At 35.1% G+C, this 27,593-nt stretch overlaps 1 protein-coding gene and 1 pseudogene across 1 annotated transcript; one reads left to right on the top strand and one right to left on the bottom strand.

Moving 5' to 3' along the window:
* Nucleotides 1-12,492: 12,492 nt before the first annotated feature.
* LOC143571024 (anamorsin homolog) lies at nucleotides 12,493-15,888 on the top strand. The gene is made up of 9 exons (XM_077056538.1): nucleotides 12,493-12,577; nucleotides 12,667-12,706; nucleotides 14,265-14,412; nucleotides 14,527-14,684; nucleotides 14,769-14,855; nucleotides 15,099-15,258; nucleotides 15,334-15,470; nucleotides 15,555-15,629; nucleotides 15,719-15,888. The coding sequence occupies exons 3-9, from the start codon at nucleotides 14,274-14,276 to the stop codon at nucleotides 15,755-15,757; spliced, it is 795 nt and encodes a 264-aa protein (XP_076912653.1). The 5' UTR covers nucleotides 12,493-12,577; nucleotides 12,667-12,706; nucleotides 14,265-14,273; the 3' UTR covers nucleotides 15,758-15,888.
* A 5,065-nt stretch (nucleotides 15,889-20,953) lies between these two features.
* Nucleotides 20,954-22,128, bottom strand: LOC143571032 (ASI1-immunoprecipitated protein 3 pseudogene; annotated as a pseudogene).
* Nucleotides 22,129-27,593: the final 5,465 nt, after the last annotated feature.

Here is a 27,593-nt window from a genome sequence, read left to right as displayed (position 1 = left end):
CTACGCGTGGAGAATGAAGAGCTTAAAGCCAAATTAGAGGCACTCCAGCAGGCTCATGATGCCTTGGCGATGGAAGACGCCAAAAAGCTCCAGGAGATCTTGGACCAGAGGGGGGTGCTTGACCATACTGAGCGGAAGCTAAAGGGCGTCGAAGAGGCTGCGGCTAAAGAAGTGTTGCTTGCCAACCTCAACAAGAGTGAAGCCGAACGCGCCCGATACGAAGCTCAAGCTGCCCTCCAAGAAGCTCTGGTTGCCAAGGAATGGCTTCTTCGAGAAGCGTTGTCTCAGGTATGCTTTTTATTTCTTTACGCTTTTCTTTGTAAATAGAAAAGGTTCTGATACTTGTGTATTTTCTTGTAGGTTGTGCATCGGGTCTTCTCAGAGACGTCTTATGACGATGTTATGAGCGCAGCCCTCAACGCTTCTCACGAGGATGGGGAAAAGGCCGGCTTCCTGCTTGGTCTAGGGTTCGTTGAGAAAGGCATCCCGCCTTCCAACTTCCCTTTGTATAATGTTGATACTGAAGCTGTTTACGACCAAGCAGTGAATCAGTACGCCGCCTTCCCGCATCCGGTGGTGGAGAAGGTGAATCAAGTTGCTGCTGCTGATGATGTGCTAGCTATCCTTAAAGCTTTCCTTGAACTGCCACGCTCTGACGGTGCTGGTCCAAGTGGAAGTGGCCCTGAAGCCTGATCCTGAGGATCCCTTCCCACTGCTAGGATAGATTTAGCTTGTATAGATTTATTTTCTTGTAGGCGGGTAGTTACCCGGCCATTCTTGTAATGAATCATTGTGAAATATAAATCTTTTTGCGGGTAAGACCGCTACTTTCACTGGATTCCTTGCTTTATAAACGTTATATGACTTGCATACTTTAGTTTAAATTAGCAATTTTCCAAGTGTAGAATAAGTTAACCTTTGAACGTGGTAGATAATAGGTTGAAGTTTTGCTTCCTCTTTCGTGATTGTGCGGGTAGGACCGTCACTTGCACTTACTAGGATGGCTAAACTTTACCTACATCTGACCTGCGTGGAGGTTTTCCTCATCTTTTTTGAAATTTCTAAGTGTTTAGGATAAGTTAACTTTTGAACGTGGTAGATAATAGGTTGAAGTTTTGCTTCCTCTTTCGTGATTGCGTGGGTAGGACCGTCACTTGCACTTAGTAGGATGGCTAAACTTTACCTATATCTGAGCTGCGTGGAGGTTTTCCTCATATTTTTTGAAATTTCTAAGTGTTTAGGATAAGTTAACCGTTCGACGCGCGGTTGTCAATAGGTTAGTGTTCAGTTTCCTCTATGATTCATGCGGATAGACCGGCACTTTCATTTATTGGGATGACTGAACTTTTCCCCTTCAACTGACCTGCGTGAAGGTTTGCCGTTTTTTGGGTTTATGCGGGTTTTGCCGCCTTCCCCATGCAACGACTTTCCACGTAATTATGTGGTGAAAACCGGCATATCCGTGTTGAATAAATTAACCGTTCGACTCGCGGTTGTTAATAGGTTAGTGTTCAGTTTCCTCTATCATGATTCATGCGGATAGACCGACACTTCACTTTCATTTAGTAGGATGACTGAACTTTTCCCCTTCAACTGACCTGCGTGAAGGTTTGCCGTTTTTTGGGTTTATGCGGGTTTTGCCGCCTTCCCCACGCAACGACTTTCCACGTAATTATGCGGTGAAAACCGGCATATCCGTGTTGAATAAATTAACCGTTCGACGCGCGGTTGTTAATAGGTTAGTGTTCAGTTTCCTCTCATGATTCATGCGGATAGACCGGCACTTTCATTTAGTGGGATGACTGAACCTTTCCCCTTCAACTGACCTGCGTGAAAGTTTGCCGTTTTTTGGGTTTATGCAGGTTTTGCCGCCTTCCCCATGCAACGACTTTCACACTTATGTATGCGGTGAAAACCGGCATCAGTGTTGATAGTTCATAAAGTATAAATGTAAAATCATCAGCGTCGATGTTCTAAGGAGAATCATTTCCATTAGAAGTGGCTCTTGGCCTTTTCTTTACAAATTTGGAATTGATCTACATGCAAACTGTGTAATTGAGCTCCCTTCCATGTTGTTGGGATGGGAGTGCCATCGAGCCGATACGCACCTGGTTCAGGATCTCGTTCTTTACGCAGCATGTAGTCTCCACATTGAAGCTGGAATTTTATTCGTGTTTTCCCCAGCTGGGGTTCTACACGCATCAGCCTGCTCAGCGTTCATTGCGCCACGAGGTGCGCGAGCGTCCCATCTCTGACAAATGCTTCGACCATGTCCTTTACGTCTATGCATTCTTCGGTGCTGTGGCCTTTTGTCCTGTGAAAGTCACAGTATTTGCTCCGATCAGCATTGTGACGATGTCGGATTATTTGAGGCTTTGGCCATGGGAGCTCCTCAGTAGCGAATATCTCGGTGACGCTTTTGGTGAGCGGCATCCATCTGGAGTTCTTGTTTGACTGTACGTTATCCCTTCCGCCTAACCGATGCTGCAAGCCGGATGAGGTGTCAAAGTTTACCCTTGACTGCCAAATGCCTAGCTTTCGCTTTTTGTTTAATCGGGCGGTAAGGACGTTGTCTTCTCTTGTTTTCTGGGTGTAGAGGTTTGTGCTCTGTGGGAGATCTCTACCCAGTTGCTTCTCCGTTTCCGCAAAGCGTTTAGCTGCTGTCATGATGGCATCCCATGTGGATGGCATGCCATCTTTACCCGTTAAGGTGCGGATGAGCTCTGGGTCGTTCGCGCCCTGGATAAAGGCAGCGCGAACAAGATCTTCGCTAATGTTACCCAGACTTAGCTTCTTCGAATTGAAGCGAGTGATGAAGTCTAGCAAAGATTCATCTTCCTCTCGAATGCATTTGAGGATTGTCCATTGCTCCTCGGTATACTTTCTTTGCTGGCTGAAGTGTTGGCTAAACTTCTGTTGGAAGTCTGCCCAGTCGTAGATGTGGTTGACCGGTAGACGATCGAACCACGCTCTAGCAGCCCCAACAAGCGTCATTTGGAACATGTAGCACCACGTAGGTTCCGTCCAACTACTGACGGTTGCCCCCGCTATGAATCTGTTCAAATGATCATCTGGGTCAGATATACCATCATATGTGCCTATGCTGGACATTTGTTTGGCACTTTTTGGGGCAATTGCTTCCGCAATGTCCCTTGCAAATTTGGACGTTCCCGCATTTGCAACGTTTGGTCTGAATGTTTTGGAGAAATCACGTGGACTTCCACCTGTGTTTTTTGGTTTGAAGGCTTCTCCAAAATGCCTTCTCGGTTGGGAGTCCGTTTCCTTACGCTTCCCTTTTGCCCTATGGCGAGGGTTCGCGTCGGAGTCGGATTCCTCCGAGTCATCGTCCAAGTATTCTTCGAATTCGTCAGCCTGTTGGACGGAACGCAAGCGTTCGTCCAACTCAGCTTGGAATTCTTTCTGACGTGCCTCCGCCCATGCCTTAACTTCATCGAGTGTTTGGCGGGGGAGTCTTCGTTTCTCTAACTGGGTATCGGTGAATCCCAGTGAGCGATTATTTACTGCACTTGCCCCAGCTGGGGTAGTGTTCGTAAAATTTACTTCACTTGCCCCGGCTTGGGTAACCGGGGTAGTGTTTGTAAAGACTGTGTAACCGGTATTCCCCCCAGTAGCTGGGGTTGTGGTTACCGGAGTTTCTTTAACCATCTTTCCAGAAGTTTGAAAAAACTGGAGAAATTTAAGTTCTAGCTTTATGCACGGATGGCGCCAATGAAGAAACACTAACCGGACCCCGGGCAGATTACGGGTAACCTGGGGGTTAGATAGATGTTTCCCACGAGGGGTTAGACCCGGTAAAGATGGTTCTTCTGATAACCTGCAAAACAGACACCGTGAGCTTGTCACTGAAATGGGGGGGTTCCTCCTTGTGACCACCCTCCGGCGTGAGAATCAGACTAGATTGCTCTTTAAATATAAATGTATATTAAGAGATTGCTAGAGCAGATATCAGGTATAATATGATAAGATTTGTTAAGATATGATGGTAATGTGTTAAGATAAGATGATCATACCATTTGTGGTATTTATAGCCGAATGTAGGTTTCCAAGGAGGTGTGGCCGGCTGCAATAGTATTCCTGTTCCACCAACAGTGGCCTACGCACGTGCCTTGCTGGTAGTTGGTGGGTAGGCAGCGGCTGATAGTGACCAGGCCTGCTGTGTACTATTCCTTTTCCACCAACTGCCGGCTATGCACGTGGTATGGCAGTAGTTGGTGAGTAGGCAGCGGCTAATAGTGACATACAGTACAGGAGCATGCTGCTCGCCATACTGTTGTCAATAAGCTGTCGTATCTTTAGTCAGATCTTTTGCCCATACCTCGTCAGGTACAGTACAGAAGATCTTCCCGTATCGTACGGACTGGCTTATTTGGGCGGGAGTATTCCCCCTCCCGCCCTTGTGCGTGATTGTTCCCGGCTTTGCTCATTCCTTCAGGTGACACTGAGTGATTGAGAGCTAAGTGCCTTGTGCGTGTAGCCTTGCTGCGCGGGTGGCCTTCCCTGATGGCGTGTATCCGAAGCTGCGGGAACAGGAGGAGTCCTTCACCATTGGGAGGCATTTCCTGCGGGAACAGCTTGCGTACTGCGCGTAAGGACGTCACGTCTCTGAGCATGGTGGGTCCTGCGGATCCAGTTGGTTTCTGCGCAGACGTCCTTCTTCAAGGTGAGTCTTGCGGGTCCAACTGGGCTCTGCTGGGTCCTACCTCTTCACCGGTTTTCAAAACTTGTCATTTTTGTTTATGTTAGAAGGGCTGAAATCGTTGAAAGGAAAACACCAAAGAGCTGTTGGAAGATTAATCTGGAAGCGCCAGCTAAATAGAAGGTGCGCGCGGGACCACTATGACGGTACCAGACAATAACTATGCAGGGCTAGATAGCACAACTGGGTGACGCCGCATGTACAAAATGTACGATTACAACAACCGTGTAAAGAAGACAGGCATGCTGCACTATGGGTCTCGCGTGAAAAGTCCTCCGTTATCTCCATTGTGTCGGTCACAGAGGGGACTAAAAGGATATTCCGAAAGCGACTTCTGGTCCAATAACACTCCACCCATTAGGCTATAAATGGGAAACCTCGGTATGACTACAAAACTCCTATAGTTTTAGTGAAGATTCATGCTATCAAGCCTCAAATTTGATTAAGACTCATTCAATTGTGACAAAATAACTAGCCTCTACAAACTCCGACTTAGATTTCGATAAGCGACCAGATAACTAAACCACTGCCCCTAAAGTTTGACTCAGGTTTTGAAATCGACCAAAAGCTAGCCTAAAAATAGTTAGTGTATTCTGTAATGGTAAGGGAAAGTGTTTATTAAAAGAAATAAATAAATAAAGGGGAGGGTGGGAAAATAAGGTTATTTTATTTGAAGGAAAAATTTGTAATTAAACATCTTTTACTTGCTAATTATTTTTCTTGAACTTCCAACCAAACATTTTATCAAATTTTATTGGAAAAAATTCGAATTTAACTTTATACTTTCTAATACAGGAAAATTTCATATAATAATAACCAAGTTTAACCACTGTTCTAATTATATCATTATCCTAATTCAGTCATTCAAGTTTCACTTAATGGTTTTATTTGAACAATAGTGAATCTTGATTATTATTCTATAAAGTTACCCCAATTAACATTCTTTGAACTAAACGACTCCCTTAAATTTCAATATTGTAATGTTTTAAAGAAAAATCAAGTACACCAAAAATATATTGCCAAGTGTTAAATGCTATATTAAAATAACGAGTCGACTTTTGTTTAATGCAACAACCAAGTCGTTGGAATTATTGGGTTTTTTTTCTCTTTAGTTAACAGACCAGCTTCGACAGTTTTCATAGATGACAGTGATCCAACTATACCAAAAAGAATAATGTAGGGTGTTTTTAATTTTTTATTGTGTTGGGAGACTTTTATGCCCGTCATAGTTGTTGTAACTTTTAAATGTACATTTAGTTTTGGAAAGTTAAACGACCACATAACCATGTAAACAAATGGTAAAAAATGGTCGTGTAACATCTAATCAATAGTGGTGTGTGATTAGTATGTTAATGACATGTACTCTTAACTAAATATATGATACTAGCTAAAGACTCGTGTACTACACATATAACTAATTAAAAAAATATTTACTAAATAACCAAAATAAAAATAGCAATACACTTATCATACACCGTTAATAGAAAGACATCGTATAGTACAATTTACAAGAATTTAAAAATAAGCAATTAGTTGATAAACTGATATTATTTGTTGTTGTATTCCTTTTTTACTACCTATATTTTATAAACAACGTAACATATAAACCAAATATATACACACACATATGATATCAATTAGACTTTTATAAATTTAAACTTTATGATATATCTTGAATTTTTAAAACTAATTTGAGATTCTTTCCTTAAAGATATATTTATTTTTGATATGGTTATTAATAAAAAAGTTAAAAATTGAATTTTTAAAATTAGGTATGTAGTTAAAATTATGAAGAAAAAAAATGTTAGGTAATTGAAAACAATTGTGAAAATATATTATTTATTGTCTTAATAATGAGTTTTATAACGATTAAAAATAATAAAAATTATAATATAAATAACTTTTAATATGTTTAAGCTTGTTTAGAGAAAACATGTATTTTTAGATTGTCTAGTTATAAAATTAGAAATATAACTTATAGGATAGTTAGTAACTATTTCATAATATGGGTTTTTTATTTTGGTACGCAGTTAAATTACGGATGTTAATTACTAAATTAGGAACTACGCAAGAAAATAAAAAATATATTAAATTAACAATTACTAAATTAAAATGTATTTTGTAATAAATAAATTAAATAATTTGATAAATTGAGTTATAAAAATTTGCGATAATGTGAAAGTAACAAGTATAAACACATGTTTAGAGTATAGAATAATATTATAGATATACTAACTTTTAAATATAAAATGTCTAGATCACTTAATTAAACATGATGAAATAAGTAGGGCTGTTCACGAGCCGAGCCGAACCGAGCGAAGGGCTGCTCGTTGCTTGGCTCGTTTACAACCGAACCGAACCGAACGGCTGAAATTCGAACCGAGCGAAAACCGAAACGAGCCAAAATCGAATCGAGCATTTTTCGATCCAACATCGAGCGATTTCGAGCATTATTTATTTAGTTTTCAATTTAAAATTTTCAATAAGAAACAAATTTGAAGGTTGTAAATAATATATATTTTATAAATAAATTAGTAGTTTTTAGACAAACATGTAATATATGGTAAATTTCTATTAAAAGTAAGTTTATAGTGAGATATAATGATCATGTAAACAAACTTTTAGTATGCTAAAAACTTGAATCGAACAAATAAAACTATAAAATTGATGGAATATGAAAATTTTAAAGGGGTAAAAATAATTGTAAGCTTATATGTTTTGTCTATATATTTATATATTTGTTCATATATAATTATATATAAAATAAATTAAAAATATTCGAGCCGAACCGAACCGAGCAGACCCTTGCTCGTTGCTTGGCTCGTTTACAAACCGAACCGAGCAGAGCGGCTCATTTTCAATCGAGCGAAAAAACGAGCGAGCATTTTTCGAGCAATTTTCGAGCGAGCGGCGAGCAAGTTCGAGCGACGAGCGGTTTGGACGGCCCTAGAAATAAGTGATTAAAGTGTAAAGTGAATAAATAATATAAAAAGATTATTAATTGAATTAATATATAAATTTTAAATACAGTATTTAATAGTTTTTTATTATTATATATAAGTATGATATTAATGAAGTAAAGTGTATGAAATAATGAAGTAAAGATATGTAACCGATTGAACTGAAATAATGAAGTAAAGTGTAAGAAAAAGAAGTTAAGCCAACTACTAAGACCATGTGTAGTCGTAAAGCTTCACTACCAGGGGTTATGCGTCACGTGGCGCCCAGTCAGAGTTATGGTTTTGTACAAAAACAGGCTGTAGTCATAACTCTCCACTATCAGGGGTTATGCGCCACGTGGCGCCCAGTCATTATCAATTTTAATATAATCCAACGGCTCCAAATGGCCCCAACAGCTATTTTTTTGGATTTGTGTGCCATTTCTTGCGTTTTGTATACAACGCAGCCAAAATAACATATCCTATAACGCAGGGGGGGGGGGGGGGGGCGGTGTACCCCCGCGTTTTCGGTCAAAACGTTGGTAGCAACGTTGCCACTACACATGGTCTAATTGTTATGATTATAAAGTTAACTATAAAATACTAATTCCGTGTGATATGAAAATGCTAGAATCATATTGGTCCCATGTCATCATTAAAAAGCAAGCTAATTTGAAGAATATATGGAAAAGTAATATTAACAGAAAAACAAAACGTTTATGGTATTGTTATTGAGTTACTCGAATAAATCAAATGCCATCATTGAAAAGCAAGCTAATTTAAAGAATACATGGAAAAAAAACAGCAGGAGCAGCAACAGCAATAATAATAATAATAATAATAATAATAATAATAATAATAATAATAAAAGAACAAAACGTTTCTAATACTATTATTGAGTTACTTAAATAAATTAAAGGTCATCATTATAAAACAAGTTAATTTGGAGAATATATGAAAAGTAATAATGATAGAAAAACAAGGCATTCATATTGATTTATGTTATTGTTGTTGAGTTACTAATACATCAAACTGGTTCGCGTTCTTACGGTTGCGATGAGAACCTTTATATATAGTGGAAAAAAACCATCTGGTATGAGGTGTGACTTCAGTTGGTAGGCCGGTGACCATATTAAAAACGTGTGAAGTTACGTGTGTGGCTTAATGGAGCTTGAGAGTTACTCCCTCCGTCCCATTATAAGTGTCATAGTTTGATTTTTCAAGTATTTCATATTTAACTTTGACCGACAATATGTTTGTTTGTGTTATATAATACTTGATGTAAATATATGAATGGATTGGGTGTTAAATGTATTTTACATTGATATAATTTTCATCAAGTATTATATGACACGAACAAAAATATTTACGGTCAAGTTTGCAAAAGAAAGACTTGAAAAGTCAAACTATGACACTTATAATGGGACGGAGGGAGTACTATATTAAAAAGTTGTAAGGTTAATTATGTAATTAATGAAACTTTAGAGTTATCGTATAAAGAGTTGTGGGTTATTCATGTAATGTGACGTGCCATTAATAAGATATTCATGGGGTCAATTGTACAATTAACAAAACTTGAAAATTTCTTTAGTAAAAAGTTGTGGGGTTAAAAACGAAATCTATAGGGGTAACAACATGCAAATAGTGTGGCACAGATTTCGAAGAAATCCTTCAATACATAGCAGAAATATAAATGGTCTATTACAAAAAAGAAATTCGAATGTCATATGTGTCTCTATATCCTCTCTGTCTCACTCTTTTATTAAATACATATTTTATCTATTAACAATGAGTTATTTATAAAGAAAATAGTAATTATACTAATAAAACATATTTATTTTAAGCGTCTTTAATTAAAAACAAAACTTTGAACTTTAATTACGGGCTACGCTAAATATACCCCCTCTCTTACTTGCCATACTCCTCCATTGAACTTTGACTTCATTGAGCAACTTTTTTTGACATATTACCAACCTCTAACATTTTTAAAATTTTATTGTCTCTCTTTGAAAGTTTTATTTTTATTTTTTTATTTCTATAATGTTTTATTTTATTTTTTTACTGTCCTTGGTCATGATAATATTTATTATTCCACTGTCGATGCATTATTATATTTATATGTGTGTGTGTAAAAGACTGATAGTAATATTGATACTATTAATAATAAAAAATATTATTAGTATTTACAATGATAATAATAAAAATAATTAATAATAACAAAACAGATTTTAATTTGATATATTTTGTGGAGGCTATTAAGTGAAACAAAATGTTAAAAGAATTAATATGTATATAAATAATGTTAAGAAGAAATGATAATTGATTTGATAAATTCAACGGGTGTACATTTAGTAAAAATAGTATAGGAGGGGGTACAATTTGCAACACCGTTTAATTATATAACTTTTTTTTCCAAATCAAATACTCCGTACTAAAGAGATCAAATTATATTAAATAGTAATTAATGTATTTTCAAAACTCAATTATATACTAATTTTTTATAGGTTTGATTTTTTTTCTTTTTAAAATCATTAATATTAATACATGTGATACATTTTTCACTTACAAGTTGTACATAAAAATTTAACAATTTTTTGTATTGATATTTTCCAACTCGTATAATACACGAGTTCTAATGTATTCTTATATAAGCAAAATCAGCTCATATATAAAGTTTGAATTTAAATATTCAAATCAAAGCGAAAATTATAAACTCAAATTTGTTTTGAAATACGAAATCATAATTAAGTTGTCTGAATACTCAAAAAATAAAGTCAACTTTGGAATTTGATATTGGTTCGATTTGAATTCTGATTTTTTCAAATCCGATTGAAGTACCTACTACTTAACATGTTTATGTGCTATCTAATTCAAATGTAAGAAGGAATACTCAAATTATAATCACGAGTTTGCATGGATGATTATTTTTTAAGTTTTATGCTAATGAATTATATATATACGAGCTTTTACAATTAACCAAAACTTATTGAAAAATCAATTCATGATTAATAACACATCCAAAACACAATTTTCCCAATTTGAACATATTTCTTATCGCAAAAATCAACTCTTTATCAATCTTTTGACCATAACTAATTTTGATACATGCTCAAAGACTTTCGAAACACTGGTTGGTTAATCATGGAAACGATTTATCAAAATTTTGTCGTTTGCTCAAAATAAGTCAAAATGTATAATTTTTAAACTATTAATGCAATTGAGCATATTTTAAATTCACTCAAACATAATTCAATAGCTATTCTAAACATATTGGAACAATAATTATGGTCGAAATCACACTTTTGAATAACACCTTATGTAGGTAAAAAATGCAACGTTTTTTTTAATCACAAACCATGTATAAGTGTGAGCAATGGCGAAGTATAGTTAGGGCCCGGGTGGCCCCGGCCCCCCTGTTTTTTTGCGTGGTAGTGTATATTCGTCCGAAATTGTATACGTAGTGTAAATTTAGCCGTTTTCGTTCTAAAATTTGAGCCCGACCCCCTCTGTTTTTTTGCGCGGTAGTGTAAATTTACCCATTTTCGGCAGAAATTTTGTATACGTAGTGTAAATTTAGCCGTTTTCATTCTAAAATTTGAGCCCGGCCCCCACTGTTTTTTTGCGCGGTAGTGTAAATTTACCCGTTTTCGGCAGAAATTTTTTATACTTAGTGTAAATTTAGCCGTTTTCGTTCTAAAATTTGAGCCCGGCCACTCTCGTTTTTGAATTTTTTTTAATACGTTTTGAGTTCGCCCCCCTCCCCCGGTATCTCAGTCCAAGCTTCGCCACTGTAGTAAGCTTTTGCCTCTTCATGGTGCCATAGTTTGAGTAAAAAATAACATATTTGAATATAGCGTATTATAAAAGTTAAAACATCTCTAACATGTTAGAAATAATATTGTGCCTCTAAATGGTGCAATAGTTTTAGTTCGGGTAAAATATAATTTTAGATGTTTGGGTATCATAACCCGTGAAGAACACAAAGAAATTATTCGTTAGGTTGAAATACATACGGTTGGGTTGAGCTGGTTAATCACGGAAATAGTTTCGTAAGAGGCTAGATTGCACACATATAAAAAAATTGATTCTCACTTTCTATAAGTGCTTCTCTATTACTGCTCGATCTCTTTAAAACGATGTATGTCATTTAAAGTGTATGGGTCATGGAACGTGAAAGAAGGTTAAATTTACTAAGTTGACCTGTCAAGTCCCGACTATACTATCTCTGTACTTTAAACATTGAACTTAAGTTTAGAAGTTTTACCCACACTTTGTTATGTTCATTATTAAAATATTGAATACTTAAATATAACAAAAACAAGGTCGCTACAAATACGTTATTAAACCAAGTCAATTCCATCTCAATTTTCATGTTGAATTAAATCATAACCAAATATTTCAAGATAAAAACACCCTAACCGACAGTCTTAGTGTAAACGTATCCATTTATCTTTTCATGTATAATCATGTTTCAACACGGAAAACACTACCTAAATCAGTTTGTGTGCATGTCTTGCTATATGCTTTTGTTTTCGATACTGTAAACCCTACCGTAACGAACCTAATCAATACTGACCGAATTCATGTCGACTCGCCATCCCACCGCTCGGCCTATTCAGGCCGAATAAATGTCTTTTTTTAGATATGTTAAATTTTAACAACTTTACTTTTCCAGTTTAATTTCAATACCTTAACAAACATTATCGATATTAACCGAATTCACGTCGACTAGTTGCCGCAACACCTAAGTAACCAAATAAAAGTGAACAACAATGGGAATAGAATATAAAGAAATGGACTGTGGGCCAACTCGGGTCGGACCAAATATATATACTTCTACAATTACGCGTTCTATTATTATTATTCCCGTCAAATCCCACCGTCGCCGTCGTCGTCTCCGCCGTTGGCCGTTCAAATTAGGGTAAATCAAATTCCTTTTAATTTTAATAATATACTGTATATATATTATTCGTTTAACTCGGTATCTATCTGTGTATATATTATTTGCAGACTCTAATTTACTCACAAGATATCTATCAATCAAATCAAGGTGACTTCCCACTTTAAACCCTAATTTTAATTTCTCTTCTTTTTTTTATATTTGATATTAATCAGCTATTAATTGCATGCAATGGGATGATCAACTCAATTGCTTGTAGTGAATTAGGTCTAGATACTATACTTTCAGCCTTAAGGTTGCTTTAATTGTTACAAAAAAACCCTAATTTGTATTACCATGTTATTCATTTCACTATACAAACAGATTTAATCCCCGCTTTGTAATTCGCTCTACCGAAACCGGTTTCAAACCAGTTAACCGAACCCAAACCGGATAAAATCGATCGTAACCTGAACCGAATCCAGTTAAGAAACCGGTTTCAACCAGAACCGAAATCGATCATAAACCGGTTTTTACTTTTGTTGACCAAACTGAACCAGTTTCAACCTGGACTGGCTTAGGGTTTGAAACTGGCTTGTGCACCTCTTGTCGGAGGTGAGATGGGGACTAGCGATTAACCGGGATACATCGGATTGGAATTTATATATTTACACACACACACACACACTGATACAATCCCGCATAAAGGGGAATTAGTGAGCGGGAAAAAGAAGAAAACAAGGAGTGGGGGCTGATTTAGTGGAGGAGTTATTTTGGTAGGAGTTATTTTGGTAACTGTTTAATTAGGATTAGTATTAATAGTAGGTTTTCTTTTCTTGTCAGATGTTTTATTATCAAAATTAGGGTTTTATACCTTGTATTGGAGATCACCCATTCTCGAAATTGGGCACTATCTGTACTTGTTTTCGGTTTAATTCAAGCATCTAAGTTTCTAGTTCTTATCACACACACATAGGGGTGAGCAAAAAATGGTTCGGAACCGCTAGAACCGAGGAACCAGAACCGAACCGGTGTCTCAGAACCGCTAACGTGTGTTACCTTACGGTTCTCGGTTCTCAGAATTTGCATTAAACGGTTCTCGGTTGGGTTCCGGGTAAAACCGACGGTTTTAGACCTGGAACCGAAGAACCGGTACCAATCCCCATTTTTTATATGGTAAACTATTAACCGGTATCCATTCAGTCGTAATCTAAATTAGTTTTACCTTGAAAGAATACATACAGTTATATAAACTTGTTTTGCAATTTGCAAAGTTTTCACTCATTTGATAAATAAACGACTGAACCGGTTCTAGCCATAACCGATTAGCGAGAACCGGCTTTACCGATCTGGAACCGAACCGGTTTACTATAATAGGTTCCAGTTCTGGTTCTATTTTTCAGTCGTTTTCGGTTCCGGTTCCAGTTCGGTTCTCGCAATTCTGAACCGTTGCACAGCCCTACACACACACATTTTTACACGTAATATTTTATTTATATACACATTTTTATGTATATTTATACGGGATTGCCGGAAATTGGCCGGAAACTACAGCAATAATTGCCCGGAATTAAGGCCTAATCAGGACCGATTAGGTTTAACAGTCTGACTACTGATTTTCTCGTTGATTACCCAAAAATTAATCAGTCAGTGGTCAACTATCGATTAATCGTTGACGAGTCCTGACACTGAGATTTACACATATATTCATGGTTTACTATATTTGTAGGTAGCAAAAATGATGCAAGGCAGTGTATTGGCGGTCACTGACAACGTAGTAGTGTCACTCAATGAGGTTCTGAATGTTGTGAGATTGGTCAAGAAGGAGGGTGTTGAAGAGACTAATCCTTTGATTATCACTCAAGCTTCATCTCTAAGTACCTTTCTGTCTCAACCGTTTTATGAAAGTTTAATTTGTTGTTTTATATGTTGTTAGTTTGATTCAATAAACATACTTTAATTGTCTTATATTATACGTTGACATGTGGCAGATTCTTTGCCCGTGGATTCATCGTCTATTGATACTGTGATATTTATTAGCAAGTCATCAGATTTTTCTGGTGATAAGTTGTTTGAGGAATGTTCACGAGTGTTGAAGCCTGGTGGAGAGATCTTTATCCATCAAACTTCTGATGTTGTCAAGGAGACGGTAATGCATTTAATTTTATAGAATTTTAAATTATGATCATAACAGATTTGAGTATTATAATCTTGTTTTTTGATCATTTTGCAGGCAAAATCTTCTCTTGACCGCAAGCTATTGGTTTTAGGGTTTTCAGATATACAGTTGGTTCAGACAGCTGAACTACAATCTCTTGGGGTAAGTTCATAGTTTCTAGCTGCATTGATGAATTGTTTTTAAGTTTACAGATTATCTGTTTCTAGTATGTGGTTATAGTGAATTTGATTCTATATAGGATTAGATGTAACAAACCTGTGATTAACTTGTTATGATACCGAAGCACGCCAAACACCATTCATTGTAGCACGTTTTGTTACAGCAGAGTATTTGATTCTCTGATTATTTCACATTAATAATCACTTAAATTAATCTTGTTAATAGATTAAGGGTAAGAAACCTACTTGGAAGATCGGTTCATCATTCTCCTTTAAGAAGCCGGTTAAAAGCTTACCAAAAGTCCAGATTGCTGATGATATGGATCTTATTGATGAGGATAGCCTTCTGTCTGAAGAGGATTTGAAGAAACCTCAGCTCCCACCTGGTAATGCCATAAATTTAGGGTTTTTTTTTTTTTTTAATATTATAGGTTTAATGTTCTTGAAATGCTGTTTTTCAGTTGGCGATTGTGAAGTTGGAAGCACGAGGAAAGCTTGTAAAAATTGCACATGTGGCCGTGGTGAAGAAGAGGAGAAAGTGCAAAAGCTTGGAGTTACAATGGACCAGTTGGAAAACCCCAAGTCAGCTTGTGGCAGCGTAAGTCCTTTAAATGGCATATAAACAGTACATAACAGTTGTAATTATGGCAATATTCATGATTGTTATCTTGTTGAAATGCAGTGTGGATTAGGTGATGCGTTTCGATGTGGCACGTGCCCTTATAAGGGTCTCCCTCCTTTTAAGCTGGGCCAGAAGGTACGGAAATCGGTTTTTAAAAGTTATTATTTTTTGGATCAGTAAACATTACATGGTTTGAGTAACAATGTGATGGTTTTTTCTTGCAGGTGACTTTATCTGACAACTTCCTTGCTGCCGACATCTAGGTTTGACAATGCATACAGGTTAGACCAGTGTGAAGCCATGGTGCATGTTATGTTATTTGTCTCTATATGTTATGTGGATTTTACATCAGTTTTGTGGTTTGGAACTTTTCTTTTGCAAAGGTAGAACATATAAAGAATGATGTTGATTTCCGTGGAAGATTTACCCTTTTCCATATCTTTACATGCTAAATTCGGGTTTCCGAAATTCACATTAATGAAACCTTCAATAGTTGTCTATTCATATGAATATATTCAATTTTTTGCCCTTTTCAAAGTACTGGTTTGTGAAATTGTTCATATACTAAGATGTAGTTTAAGATGGATAAAACTTGTAAATTACTTTATTAAAATGAATCGAAACTGATATAACACTGAACATAACCATGAAATGCGAAAACACTAACGACAAAAAAAAAGATTCTTAATTTGGGTATGCCGATTTCAAGACATCTTCATTATTAGCCGCACGCTCGATGCTCTCAATGTTAGCTGCATGATCTATGCTCTCGTTGTCGGGAAGGATGTTCAAATTACGCATTGTCATCTGAACAAGCATGCCAATTTCTTGTTGGCATCAGGTAAAAAGTTATTGTCGGTGAGGTTGTGGAACCTCTTATTAGTAGGGTTATACAACTGATGAACAATAAAACCCGAATATTCTTTACGTGCCGGGATATGACTTGGTTTAGTTACAAAGTGTACTTTACACTTGTGGGCGACGGCATCAGCGGGAACCTCATCCTGGTGGAAACTATAGAATAGTTCCCTTGTATCAACTGAATCCATTGTCCGACCTTTTCTTGTTGGTATATATATCCTTCGGACGATAGAACCATTGTACATTCAACTTTAAATCAAAGTGGGTTGAATTGGGCCTGGTCATCGCAAAGGAAATAGCCCATACGGAAATTGTAGCTAGAGGTACAAAAAAAACCCGAACCAGACCCGAAATAAAACCTGGAACCGGTTTTTTTAATGTCCGAACCCGTACCCGACCCTACCTGTAGGGTACAGATAGGGTATGCATTTCGGTAGTAAAACCCGAATCCGAACCGGATCCGATTTGTACCCGGTAATATCCGAAAACCCGAACCGGTTCCGGGTTTTTTCAATACCCGAAGCCGGATATTTCAAAAACCCGATGTATACCGGTAATATACCTTAAAAATACCCGAAAATACCCATTTTAAAAAATCCAATCTATACCCGAAAAATACCCGGAAAAAAGCCAAAAAAACCTGAAAATAGGGTTTTTTTAATACCCAAAAAATAGGGTATTAAGATACCCGGTTCTATACCCGACCCGAACCCGATGCATAGGGTATGGTTTTTAGAGACAATACCCAGACCCGAACCCGACCCGGCTATTACTAATACCCGATTTTCCAATACCCGGTCATACCCGGACCCGGTTTTATACCTGGACCCGGTTTTATACCCGAACCCGGGTATCTAGAAAACCCGATTTGTGCATCTCTAATTGTAGCTACTACTCAACCATGTGAATTAATTTTAAGCAAGGAGACTAGTAACTTATCTTTTTTTCTTTTTATGATGCACGGCTTCTTTGTTTGCGTCTTTGTTTCGTTCTTGATAATGAGTAGCTAAAACAGTTTGTAGCTACTAGGTTGATGATAATTTATATGTTTATGCCTTGATATTGATTTTGATTATATGTGAATTGGTGTTGATTGAGTTTGGTTGTTTGTTTATTGGTTTTGTTGGTCCAGGCACATAGAAATATCCCCTAGCTCCGGTAAGGTCATCCTGGCTCGTTAATCGATAGGTTTTCGATCTAGTTCTTGTGATCAGAAATAAAACGAGTTTAACAATTATTAAAATCAATCAACTATGGTGTGCATTCCATCCTGGTGATTTGAGAGATATTTATATATGTCGAGTTTTCTAGAATTTCAGTATATTCAGCTTCATGATTATAGGTTTTAACTTGAATTCATATATGATAGTTCTGGTATTTGGTATTGATAGGTCGAGCCAATTCATCTTAGCACTTTTATCACTTGTCCCAATTCAAGCCCTCTTTATTATCCTTAGCCGAAGGTTTATTGGGTTAGAGCCAGGTCTTCAGTCAGTAACCATAATTAGGATTTCATAGCATGTGTCAGGAGCCGGGTCTAGTTTACTTGTCAGATTTAGTTTTCTTTCTTATTTAAAATCTTTATTTTATAACTATTTAAAAACCATTTTATCAATTAAATCATTCTCCTTAAGTTTTTAGTGAGAGTCTAGTATTAGTGTCGCTAGTGTCTCCTTATAGTTTAAAAAATAATGTATATACACAATCTATAACTTAATTTTGTAACTGTATCAATAGACACATAAAAAAAACTTGGTTGTTGTAAAAAATGTAATTCACGAGCTTGTTAGTGTTCCCATTGGTTTGAATGCTTTGCAAGATTCATCAGGTGACTTCCCTACCTGGAAATCTTAACTACATCGCGAGTTGGCTTCACGACATCCTCGACAGGTTGTGCTATATCATCAAAGATGATATCGACCAAACGCCACTTGATGATTATCACTTTAAATGGCATTTGCTAACAAATTTTAAAGGTTCGAATAATCGATTTACTTTTTTGAAAAAAAACAACTCACATACATTTTATCATAATTATCTGTAGTAGCCCTTGAATACACAACCTTATGAAATGCTTCTTATCTTGTATCTCTTAAATAATTTAAATATCAGACTTGTTTGAAGTCAAATTTATACAATATTAAAGTTTTTACCTAAAATATGCATATCTCCCTCGTCACAAATTACATACAATAGCTGTCAAATATTGCCTTAAAAAAGCTGTCAAATGTTAAATGCATACAATATATCATATGTTACATACATGTAGCATATATATCTCACTAACACATGCTATATATGTAAAATATATGTTCTCTCATCATATGTTTTATGTTATAAACTATATCTCTTAAATAATTTAAATATCAGATTTGTTCGAGTCAAATTTATACAATATTAAAGTTTTTACCTAAAATATGCATATCTCTCTCGTCACAAGTTACATACAATATAGCTGTCAAATATTGTCTTTCAAAAAAAAAGTTGTCAAATGTTAAATGAATACAATATATCATATGTTACATACATGCAACATATATATCTCACTAACACATGTTATATATGTAAAATATATGTTCTCTTGTCATATGTTTTATGTTATAAACTGTATCTCGAAAATAATTTAAATATCAGACTTGTTCGAGTCAAATTTATACAATATTAAAGTTTTTACCTAAAATATGCATATCTCCCTCGTCACAAGTTACGTACAATAGCTGTCAAATGCTGCCTTAAAAAAAGCTGTCAAATGTTAAATGCATACAATATATCATATGTTACATACATGTAGCATATATATCTCACTAACACATGTTATATATGTAAAATATATGTTCTCTCATCATATGTTTTATGTTATAAAACTATATCTCTTAAATAATTTAAATATCATATTTGTTCGAGTCAAATTTATACAATATTAAAGTTTTTACCTAAAATATGTATATCTCCTTCGTCACTAAGTTACATACAATAGCTGTCAAATGTTGCCTTTCAAAAAACAAGCTGTCAAATGTTAAATGCATAGAATATATCATATGTTACATACACGTAGCATATATATCTCACTAACACATGTTATATATGTAAAATATATGCTCTCTCCTCATATGTTTTATGTTATAGACTATATCTCTTAAATAATTTAAATATCAGACTTGTTCGAGTCAAATTTATACAATATTAAAGTTTTTACCTAAAATATGCATATCTCTCTCGTCACAAGTTACATACAATAGCTGTCAAATGTTGCCTTTCAAAAAACAAGCTGTCAAATGTTAAATGCATACAATATATCATATGTTACATACATGTAGCATATTTATCTCACTAACACATGTTATATATGTAAAATATATGCTCTCTCGTCATATGTTTTATGTTATAAACATGGCCGTCTCCGAGAATTTAAATATCTTGGCCGAACCAAAATAAAAAGGCCCGTAAGCCCTAACGAGTAACGAGATATATAAAATAAGTTTTTCAAACGACGATTAACGTTAGTTATTTATTTAGTTTTTAAATTTGGTTTGGGCCAAATAGATCAAATGGATTATAGATAAAAAAGGTTTTGGGTCAAATATATTTAATATGATTAAGATCCATACCTATTACATGTATATTTTTTAAATATATATAACATTTTTGGCCCTCAAAATATACGTGCCTCGGCCGGCCGGCCGGCCGGTTTGCCCTACCCAAGGGGCGGCCTTGGTTATAAACTATTCTCTGTTATCACAAGTTACATGTGCCATATTATAGAAAACAACAACAAAAGTCATATCTAGTAAAATCTCACTCATAGCATAACTATAGGTAGTATATAAGAGGGTACTATGTATGCAAATAATCCAACTATCCAAGAAGGATAGAAAAGCTGTTTCTAAGGAGACCCCGATTTCAAACCCGTATTTGGACATAAAAAAACAACACAAAACAATGTGGATTTGCATATGTAATTATGTATCTAAGTATAATCTAGGGAATTCCCAATATAAGAAGGATTAGGCCTCTACCACTTGGCCAACTACCCAAATGACTATGTAAATTTATCCACTTGGCCAACTACCCAAATGACTATGTAAATTTATCCACTTGGCCAACTACCCAAATGACTATGTAAATTTATCTTTCAAACTCAACAATTACCACATGTATTAAAATACTAAAATATTGCTCGGTTAATACGTAACTTTGGATTGACGAACATATTAAACATGTTTTGAGACTTGTTTACATATCGATATCTGCTGAGCAAGATCGATACCGATGCAGGTAGTTATTAATATAAATATATTCAACATATAATGAAAATACATGTTGAATATATTTTCATTAATAACTACTACCAAATCATATATTTGAATTAAATAATTCGTTCACATGATTTGTGATACCAAACGACATTCTTAAAATAACTTACTCTTGTGACAACATAAAACATGCAAACTTTTCATTGATATTAACCAAACTAGATCCAAGACAAACTACAATATTTATGTGAAATTGAAACAACCATTGAACATAAAATTTCATGAAAACAAAAGCATTAACAAAAAAATAAAATAGATTCTTTATTTAGGTGTTCCAATGTCTACTCAATCTTCACGATCCGCTGCATGATCTAGGCTCTCAATGTCAGGAATATTGATGTTCAAACGACACATTGTTGTCCGAACAAGCTGCTCGATTTCTCGTGGTCTATCAGGGTGTAAAAAGCTATTAGTGAGCGTAGTGAGCATATTAGAACTAGGGTTATACACCTTCATAACAATAAAACCAGGATACTTTTTACGCAACGGGATGTGATTTTGTTCGGTAATGAAGTGTACAATACGCTTGTGTATCACAGTCTCTGCATGAACTTCATCCATGTGTAAACTATAATATAACTCCCTTGTACCGAGCGATTCCATGCTTTTACCATTTCCTGGTGTTACTTCCTCTGGCCGATAAAACCATTGCGCATTCAACATGATTTCTTTATTTTCCTTTGCCATGATATCCTGTACACACAAAAACCCGCTACCTAAGAACTCACATAAGCAACCAGTTTCTTGCTAAGCAACAGGGGTGGCTCGTGGGACAGCGAAAACAAGTTACACTCAGTTAAAGCCTTCAAATCCAAAAAAACCATTATATATAGTAAATTCATATTAATGTATTTGTGTGGTGGTATGTTTTGTTGTTACTAAAGTAAAGGCTACGAGTTCAAAACTTGTAATAATCGATTTTTTTTTCTTAACAGTTGTTATGAAAAGGCCCCAAAATCTTGTTTCAATTTAGGCCCCACATTCGTTGAACCGGCCCTGCTAAGCAATGGTATCATATAATGATATAAATCAAAATATGCGTCAACATGTGACATTCAAGAGGTTAATGTAGCATACAAATTAAAAGATTAAACGTAAATACCTTTATTATAGCCACATACGGCTTCACCATCTGTCCTTGAGAATCAGGAGCTAAAAGAACAATACCTCCCTACATTTTGGAGAAAAAAAATGTATAGATAAATATTATCACTAGTTTTTGTAATTGTATCTATTAGTACATCAAAAACTTGGTAGTTGTAAAAATATATATAACCCACAAGCTCATAAGTGTTCCCATTGAATTCAAATTCTTTGTAATGATTCTTTAGGTTACCCCCCTCTCCAGAAATCTTAAGTATGCCGCCGGTTGGCTTTGCAGCGTCCTGGACAGGTTGTGCTACATTATCGATGGTGATGTCGGCCGAACATAACTTGTTGAACATCGCTTTCCTTTCCATTTGCTAAAAATTTTAGAAAGTTAGTATATATAAATCAACTATTTTTATAGACAAAAACTCACATACCTTGATCAAAATTTTGTCCAATTTCTCTTGAATACACAACCTTTTGAACTTATTATCTTTTACTTTCTTAAAAAATTATAGAGAGTCGAATTTATATAGTATTAATGTTTTCACCTATGATATGCATCTCTCTGTCTTTACATTTTAAATACAATAGTCATCATATGTTATATGCAAATAGTATATCACATGTTTCATAAATGTAACATATATATTCTCACTATCACATGTTATAAATGGGAAAAATATTATCTCTGGTCACATTTTATTTTATAAAGTATTATCTTTTAGGAATATTGGATTTTAATAATCCCTATTAAATGGTATTGGCCGATAATAATCCCTATTCGTTTTATCGCCACTGGCGGTCCCAAATTCAAAAAAGTTGGCCCCTAATGGTCCCCCGTTAAAAATGACTTAACGGTGTTATAGTTTTTTCTGAATTTCAAACCAATGTTTAGGGCTTTTGATCATTAGGAGGATACAAGTTGATTGGTGTAAAACGTAGCTCGAAACAATAATCAAAACGACTCGATTTTGGTTAATTGTAAGTTCGAACACCCGAATTGAAGCATTGCTTCGTCATTTTGAAGCACTATTTCAAACTAAGTTTTACACCAATCAACTTGTATCCTTCTAACGATTAAAAGCCCTAAAACATTGGTTTGAAATTCAGAAAAAACTATAACGCCGTTAAGTCATTTTTAACGGGGGACCATTGGGGGTCAACTTTTTTGAATTTGGGACCGTCAGTGGCGATAAAACGAATAAGGATTATTAACCGCCAATACCATTTAATAGGGATTATTAAAATCCATTTTTCCTATCTTTTATAACAAGTTGCATATACCAAACATACCCTATAAAATCTCACCAATAGCATAATGATAGGTAGGATTTAGAAGGGTAGATTGTATGCAAACCATCCAACTATCCTAGAAGGATAGAAAGGTTGTTCCAGGTAAACCTCGACTCCAAAACCATATCTAGGCCTAAAAAATATTAGAAAACAATGTGGATTTGTATACGTATATAAGTAAGATGCGTGTGTATGTCACATCATATATTCTTATCGTATTTCTATAGTCTTGTATATGTTGTATAGCTTTATTTATTTTACTTTGGTACGATAAACTATACTACTCCTAAAATACATAGTTTATTCTAAACTAACTTTGTGCCCGGGGATTGAATTTGAAACTTCCCCAACAAGAGGAGGCTTAGGCCTCTAACGTAACTTTTTTAGATGTTGAAGAAGAAGACAAAGAGGAGGCAATTCCTTTAGCAATCAATGTTGCATCTCCTCCTTTCATGCAAGCTTGTCATTTGAAGGAGGGATAGAATTTGTTTCTTGGTTTTTAACTGTTTCTTTAATCTTCCTCTTGTATTCTTTTGAGGGTCCATTGTGAACTTTGATATTTGAGTTTTCTTTCTTTGACATGCTTTACACGAGTATTAAGTGACATGCATTAATTACTCTCTCTTAAATATTTACTAGACACATACTTATCTTATATGTAACTTAATTTTCGGTTAAAACCCATATATTTTTCAGATTTCTAATCCGCTAAAACTGTGGCTCTAACACCCGGCCTTAGGACCCTAGGAGAGTAATCGTAGTTGGTAACGGTTTTGTAAATACATATGAGTTTATTTTGTTATATTGGAAGTTTGTTTGAATAACATACTATTTTATATATCAGGGACTTAAATCCCTTGTTGTTACCAAAACATTGTTTTAGATTCTTAACAAAATGTGGCAATGAATTCTTTTATCCTTCCAATGAGCAATCTACTTGATACTCTATCATCACTAATATCTGCTACTCATCACTTGAAATCATTTTGAAAAACTTACGTTAGTGAAAAGCCGGTGAATAACATTAACCGGCACAACATACTTCATCGTGGCATGAATCTAAATCCGTATAATCGTCACTTCTAGTGTCATCTATACATTTAGCAGGATTGTTTCACCATAGAGTACAACCACAATGGACACTAGTATTTCCGTTCAGTTTTACTACTAAACACAGTCACATACTAGCCACAACTAAGTGTACTTATGGTCTGAATGCCTTTATTGATAGATTACTTCTATGCATTAAATGCTTTGAAAACGATTCAAGCCTTATGTTTGGTTTTTGAATCATGTTTGAACAGAGTTACGTATTCACCTGGCAATAGTTTTCTCTGAATTGAATTCTCATGTAAAGGAATATGATTCTTTAACTTATATCAACCATATATAGGCTTATGTTAGATCTATGGATCTAATTTAGAAATACCATACCTCTCGGGTCTAGTTTGAAGGTCAAACTTTGTTAGAATGTTTATCTATTTTATTAGGTATCTACATATGCTTTTGTGACTTCGAGAACACAATCATTGAGTTTGTAGGACCACATTCTTCGAGGCTGTGATATTGATGGGTTGGACTCTGATTATGGGTGCGAGATGGATCGTCTATGTACTTTCATCATCAAACCCTTATTTAATTTATCTTCTTTACATATTCCTCGTCGCGTTATATCATCTTCATCACCAGTTAACTTTCGATTACCACCCACCATCGTCACCTATATCAACAACCTCTTTTTCAAAAGACAAATATATATGGTCATGTTTCTTCGTTTAAAAAATTCAACATATTCATGTTTATTTATGTCCGTTGGTTAAAAATCTAGAAAACCTATACATCTCAATTGAAAGATCTCAAACGTTAAAAAAGTGAGCGAAAAAACTAAGGCATACATATTAAATCAAAACAAAATAACGTTAAAAAATAAAACAAATCATAACAAAATAATTAAAAGCAAAAAACTTAAATTAACCCTCGTAACACGGGGAGAAGGGGAGCTCAAACTCTATATATGTGTGGTAACATTAGTTCAACCAATTCTTACTTTTCAATCAAATTTCTCATCTAAAGCTATAAACACATCCGAACGTACATGTTAATTACACTGATTAAAATTTTAATTAGCCCAATTGAGCTTTAGATAGGCCAAATTCACATTTTTTTTCTCAATATAGATATTTTATTCAATTAATTCTTCAGATTTCAGTTTAATTCATGATCATCAATCTTTATTAACAATTCTAATTTGGAATTCATACAATTATGCATGAAATTCTAGAAAACTTATAATATATTATTCCAGAACATGAAAACTAGCTTTTCAATTGATCTTTGACCGTTCAAAGTCTCATTCTTTAATCTCCACCGTTGAAAGTCATAAAAAAAGGTTCTAGACTGTCGTTTAAGTTGGTTCACACTTCACGTAGTGAAGGATATGCCTTTTTGTCTTTAAAAAAAGTAAAAGATCAATAGCCTGAGGGGTAAACTGGTAATTTCTAGGTTTGAGTCCTAATCATATTCTTTAAAAGGCAAGCATGCAGATATATCTTCAGACTCCCTTCTTGGGCAAAATATGGCATCTCTAAACTTCTTTTTCATTCTCTTTCAGTCTTTCTCACCATCTTCAAGCTTCAACACCACAACCAACTCCACCACATCTCCGGCGACATCAAACGGAGAATGTGAACAAAAAAACAACCAAAAAAAAGCTTTGATTTTGGCCATCTTTGCAGGTTTAACTCTTGATCCCATCATCTCACTTTAAAACACTTGGTTTTAACTTTTATCATCACCATCAACCTCTAGGGTGTTGATGGTCATCTACTGTATTATCATGTGTGTATGAGTATTGTGCATCTTCTTACTTTTTTCTTGTAAAGTTCTTATTTTTCTTTTACAGTGTTGGTAGATTGATCATGTATTTTGTGGTTAACACTAGGTACTCTAGGTGTGTTATGATTTTCTTCCTTCATATATTTTAGGTTTTGTATAACATGATTTAGATCATGTATTTGTTGTGTTTATAGGTACTCTTTGTGTGTTATTTTCTTCCTTGACCACTTTATGTTTAGATTTAGGGTTTTCTGTGACATCAAGGGCGAAGCTTCATTAGGATCGGGGGTCCCCCCCCCCCCCCTTGTTTTTTTTTCGTGTAGTGTAAATTGACCATTTTTGCCCCAAAAATTTGTATACATAGTGTAAATTTACCCGTTTCCTGACCAAAATTTGAGCCCAGTCCCCCCTGTTTATGTTTTTCTTAATACATTTTGAGTCCACCCCCCGACAAACTCGTCCAAGCTTCGCCACTGTGTGACATATTACATATATGATTCTTTCAACTTTTAACTGACCTTCCTTTGACTTGATGGTGACATTATTTTGGTGTAAGGAAAATTGTGGAGTTAATTATGAAATAAGGTATGCTTTTTTGGGTACTACATGTATGTCTATGCCTGTTCAGTTTCTATGTTTAATTGGTTGTTTAACCCCTACTCAACATGATGATCTCTCATAATCAATTAATTAGTTTCCCTTAATGACACCTGTTATGAAAATTGATGGTGCTTTAAATTTATTATTTAATGCGTTTTCAGTTTGATATCAAACATCTGACTAAATCTCTACACATACATATATGTGTTTCATTCTGTCATTAATATATTGCTAAAAGATGGATGCTAATTTCTATCTTATTAGTTTGTTCAGAAAGGGTTCAAACTATGCATGCACTCGTCACCTAAACCGGCTGAAACAGTTTCAATTTCGTTTTGGTTCTTATTCTCAACTCATCCTTATGAATGCTTTAATATGTACTCTTATGCTTCTTACTAATTATCTGTTTCATTGTTCAAAGGCTACACACTTTCACAACTTATAGCTACCGAAAATAGTATTGGTTGCATAGAGAGCATAATATAGAAAGTTAACAAGATGATCTTAACGAGTTTTGGATCATAGTTGGTGTGTAAACATGTAGCAACACACTCTTTAGTATTTCATTGTTGATCCATGAGTATTTCACATGGTTTCCTTTTTAACAAAGGATCAAATGCAACTTGAAGCACATAAATGCAATACTTGGCATCTCAACAAAAGAATAAGATACAAGTGAAGAGCTTTAAAATAATAACCACACACAATTATAATCACAGGACAAGGAGAAAGAACTTAGAAGTGACTAGATGAATCTAAGGGAGATGACTTCAAGATTTTCAAAATGAATCTTTAAAGGTTTGTATAGGTATATAGGGTTATCCTTTTAACTTGTGTTTTCATATATCTCATCAAGTTATGAAATGTTATTTAGAAAATGAAACCGTGACACACCGAATTTACTAATGCAGGAATCCGGTACAAATTTTGGCCTTAGTATTAGATTAAACTACTTGTGCATTTGTTTCGGCCTTCACAAAAACTTAAAAAATTATATATAGGGGCTTGTACAACCTTAACTAAAACCTAAAAGTTGTACAATGTTTTTTTGGCAATCAAATCGGGTCGGTGCAAGAAGTGTATGACAAGTGTGTAATTTCCTATG

This window comes from Bidens hawaiensis, unplaced genomic scaffold (genome assembly GCF_021521415.1).
Source record: "Bidens hawaiensis isolate Kalapana, Puna unplaced genomic scaffold, B.hawaiensis_p1.1 tig00025185_1, whole genome shotgun sequence".
Lineage (NCBI taxonomy): Eukaryota > Viridiplantae > Streptophyta > Magnoliopsida > Asterales > Asteraceae > Bidens > Bidens hawaiensis.
The sequence above is the reverse complement of the archived record's forward strand: the minus strand, read 5'-3'. Positions and strand labels throughout refer to the sequence as shown.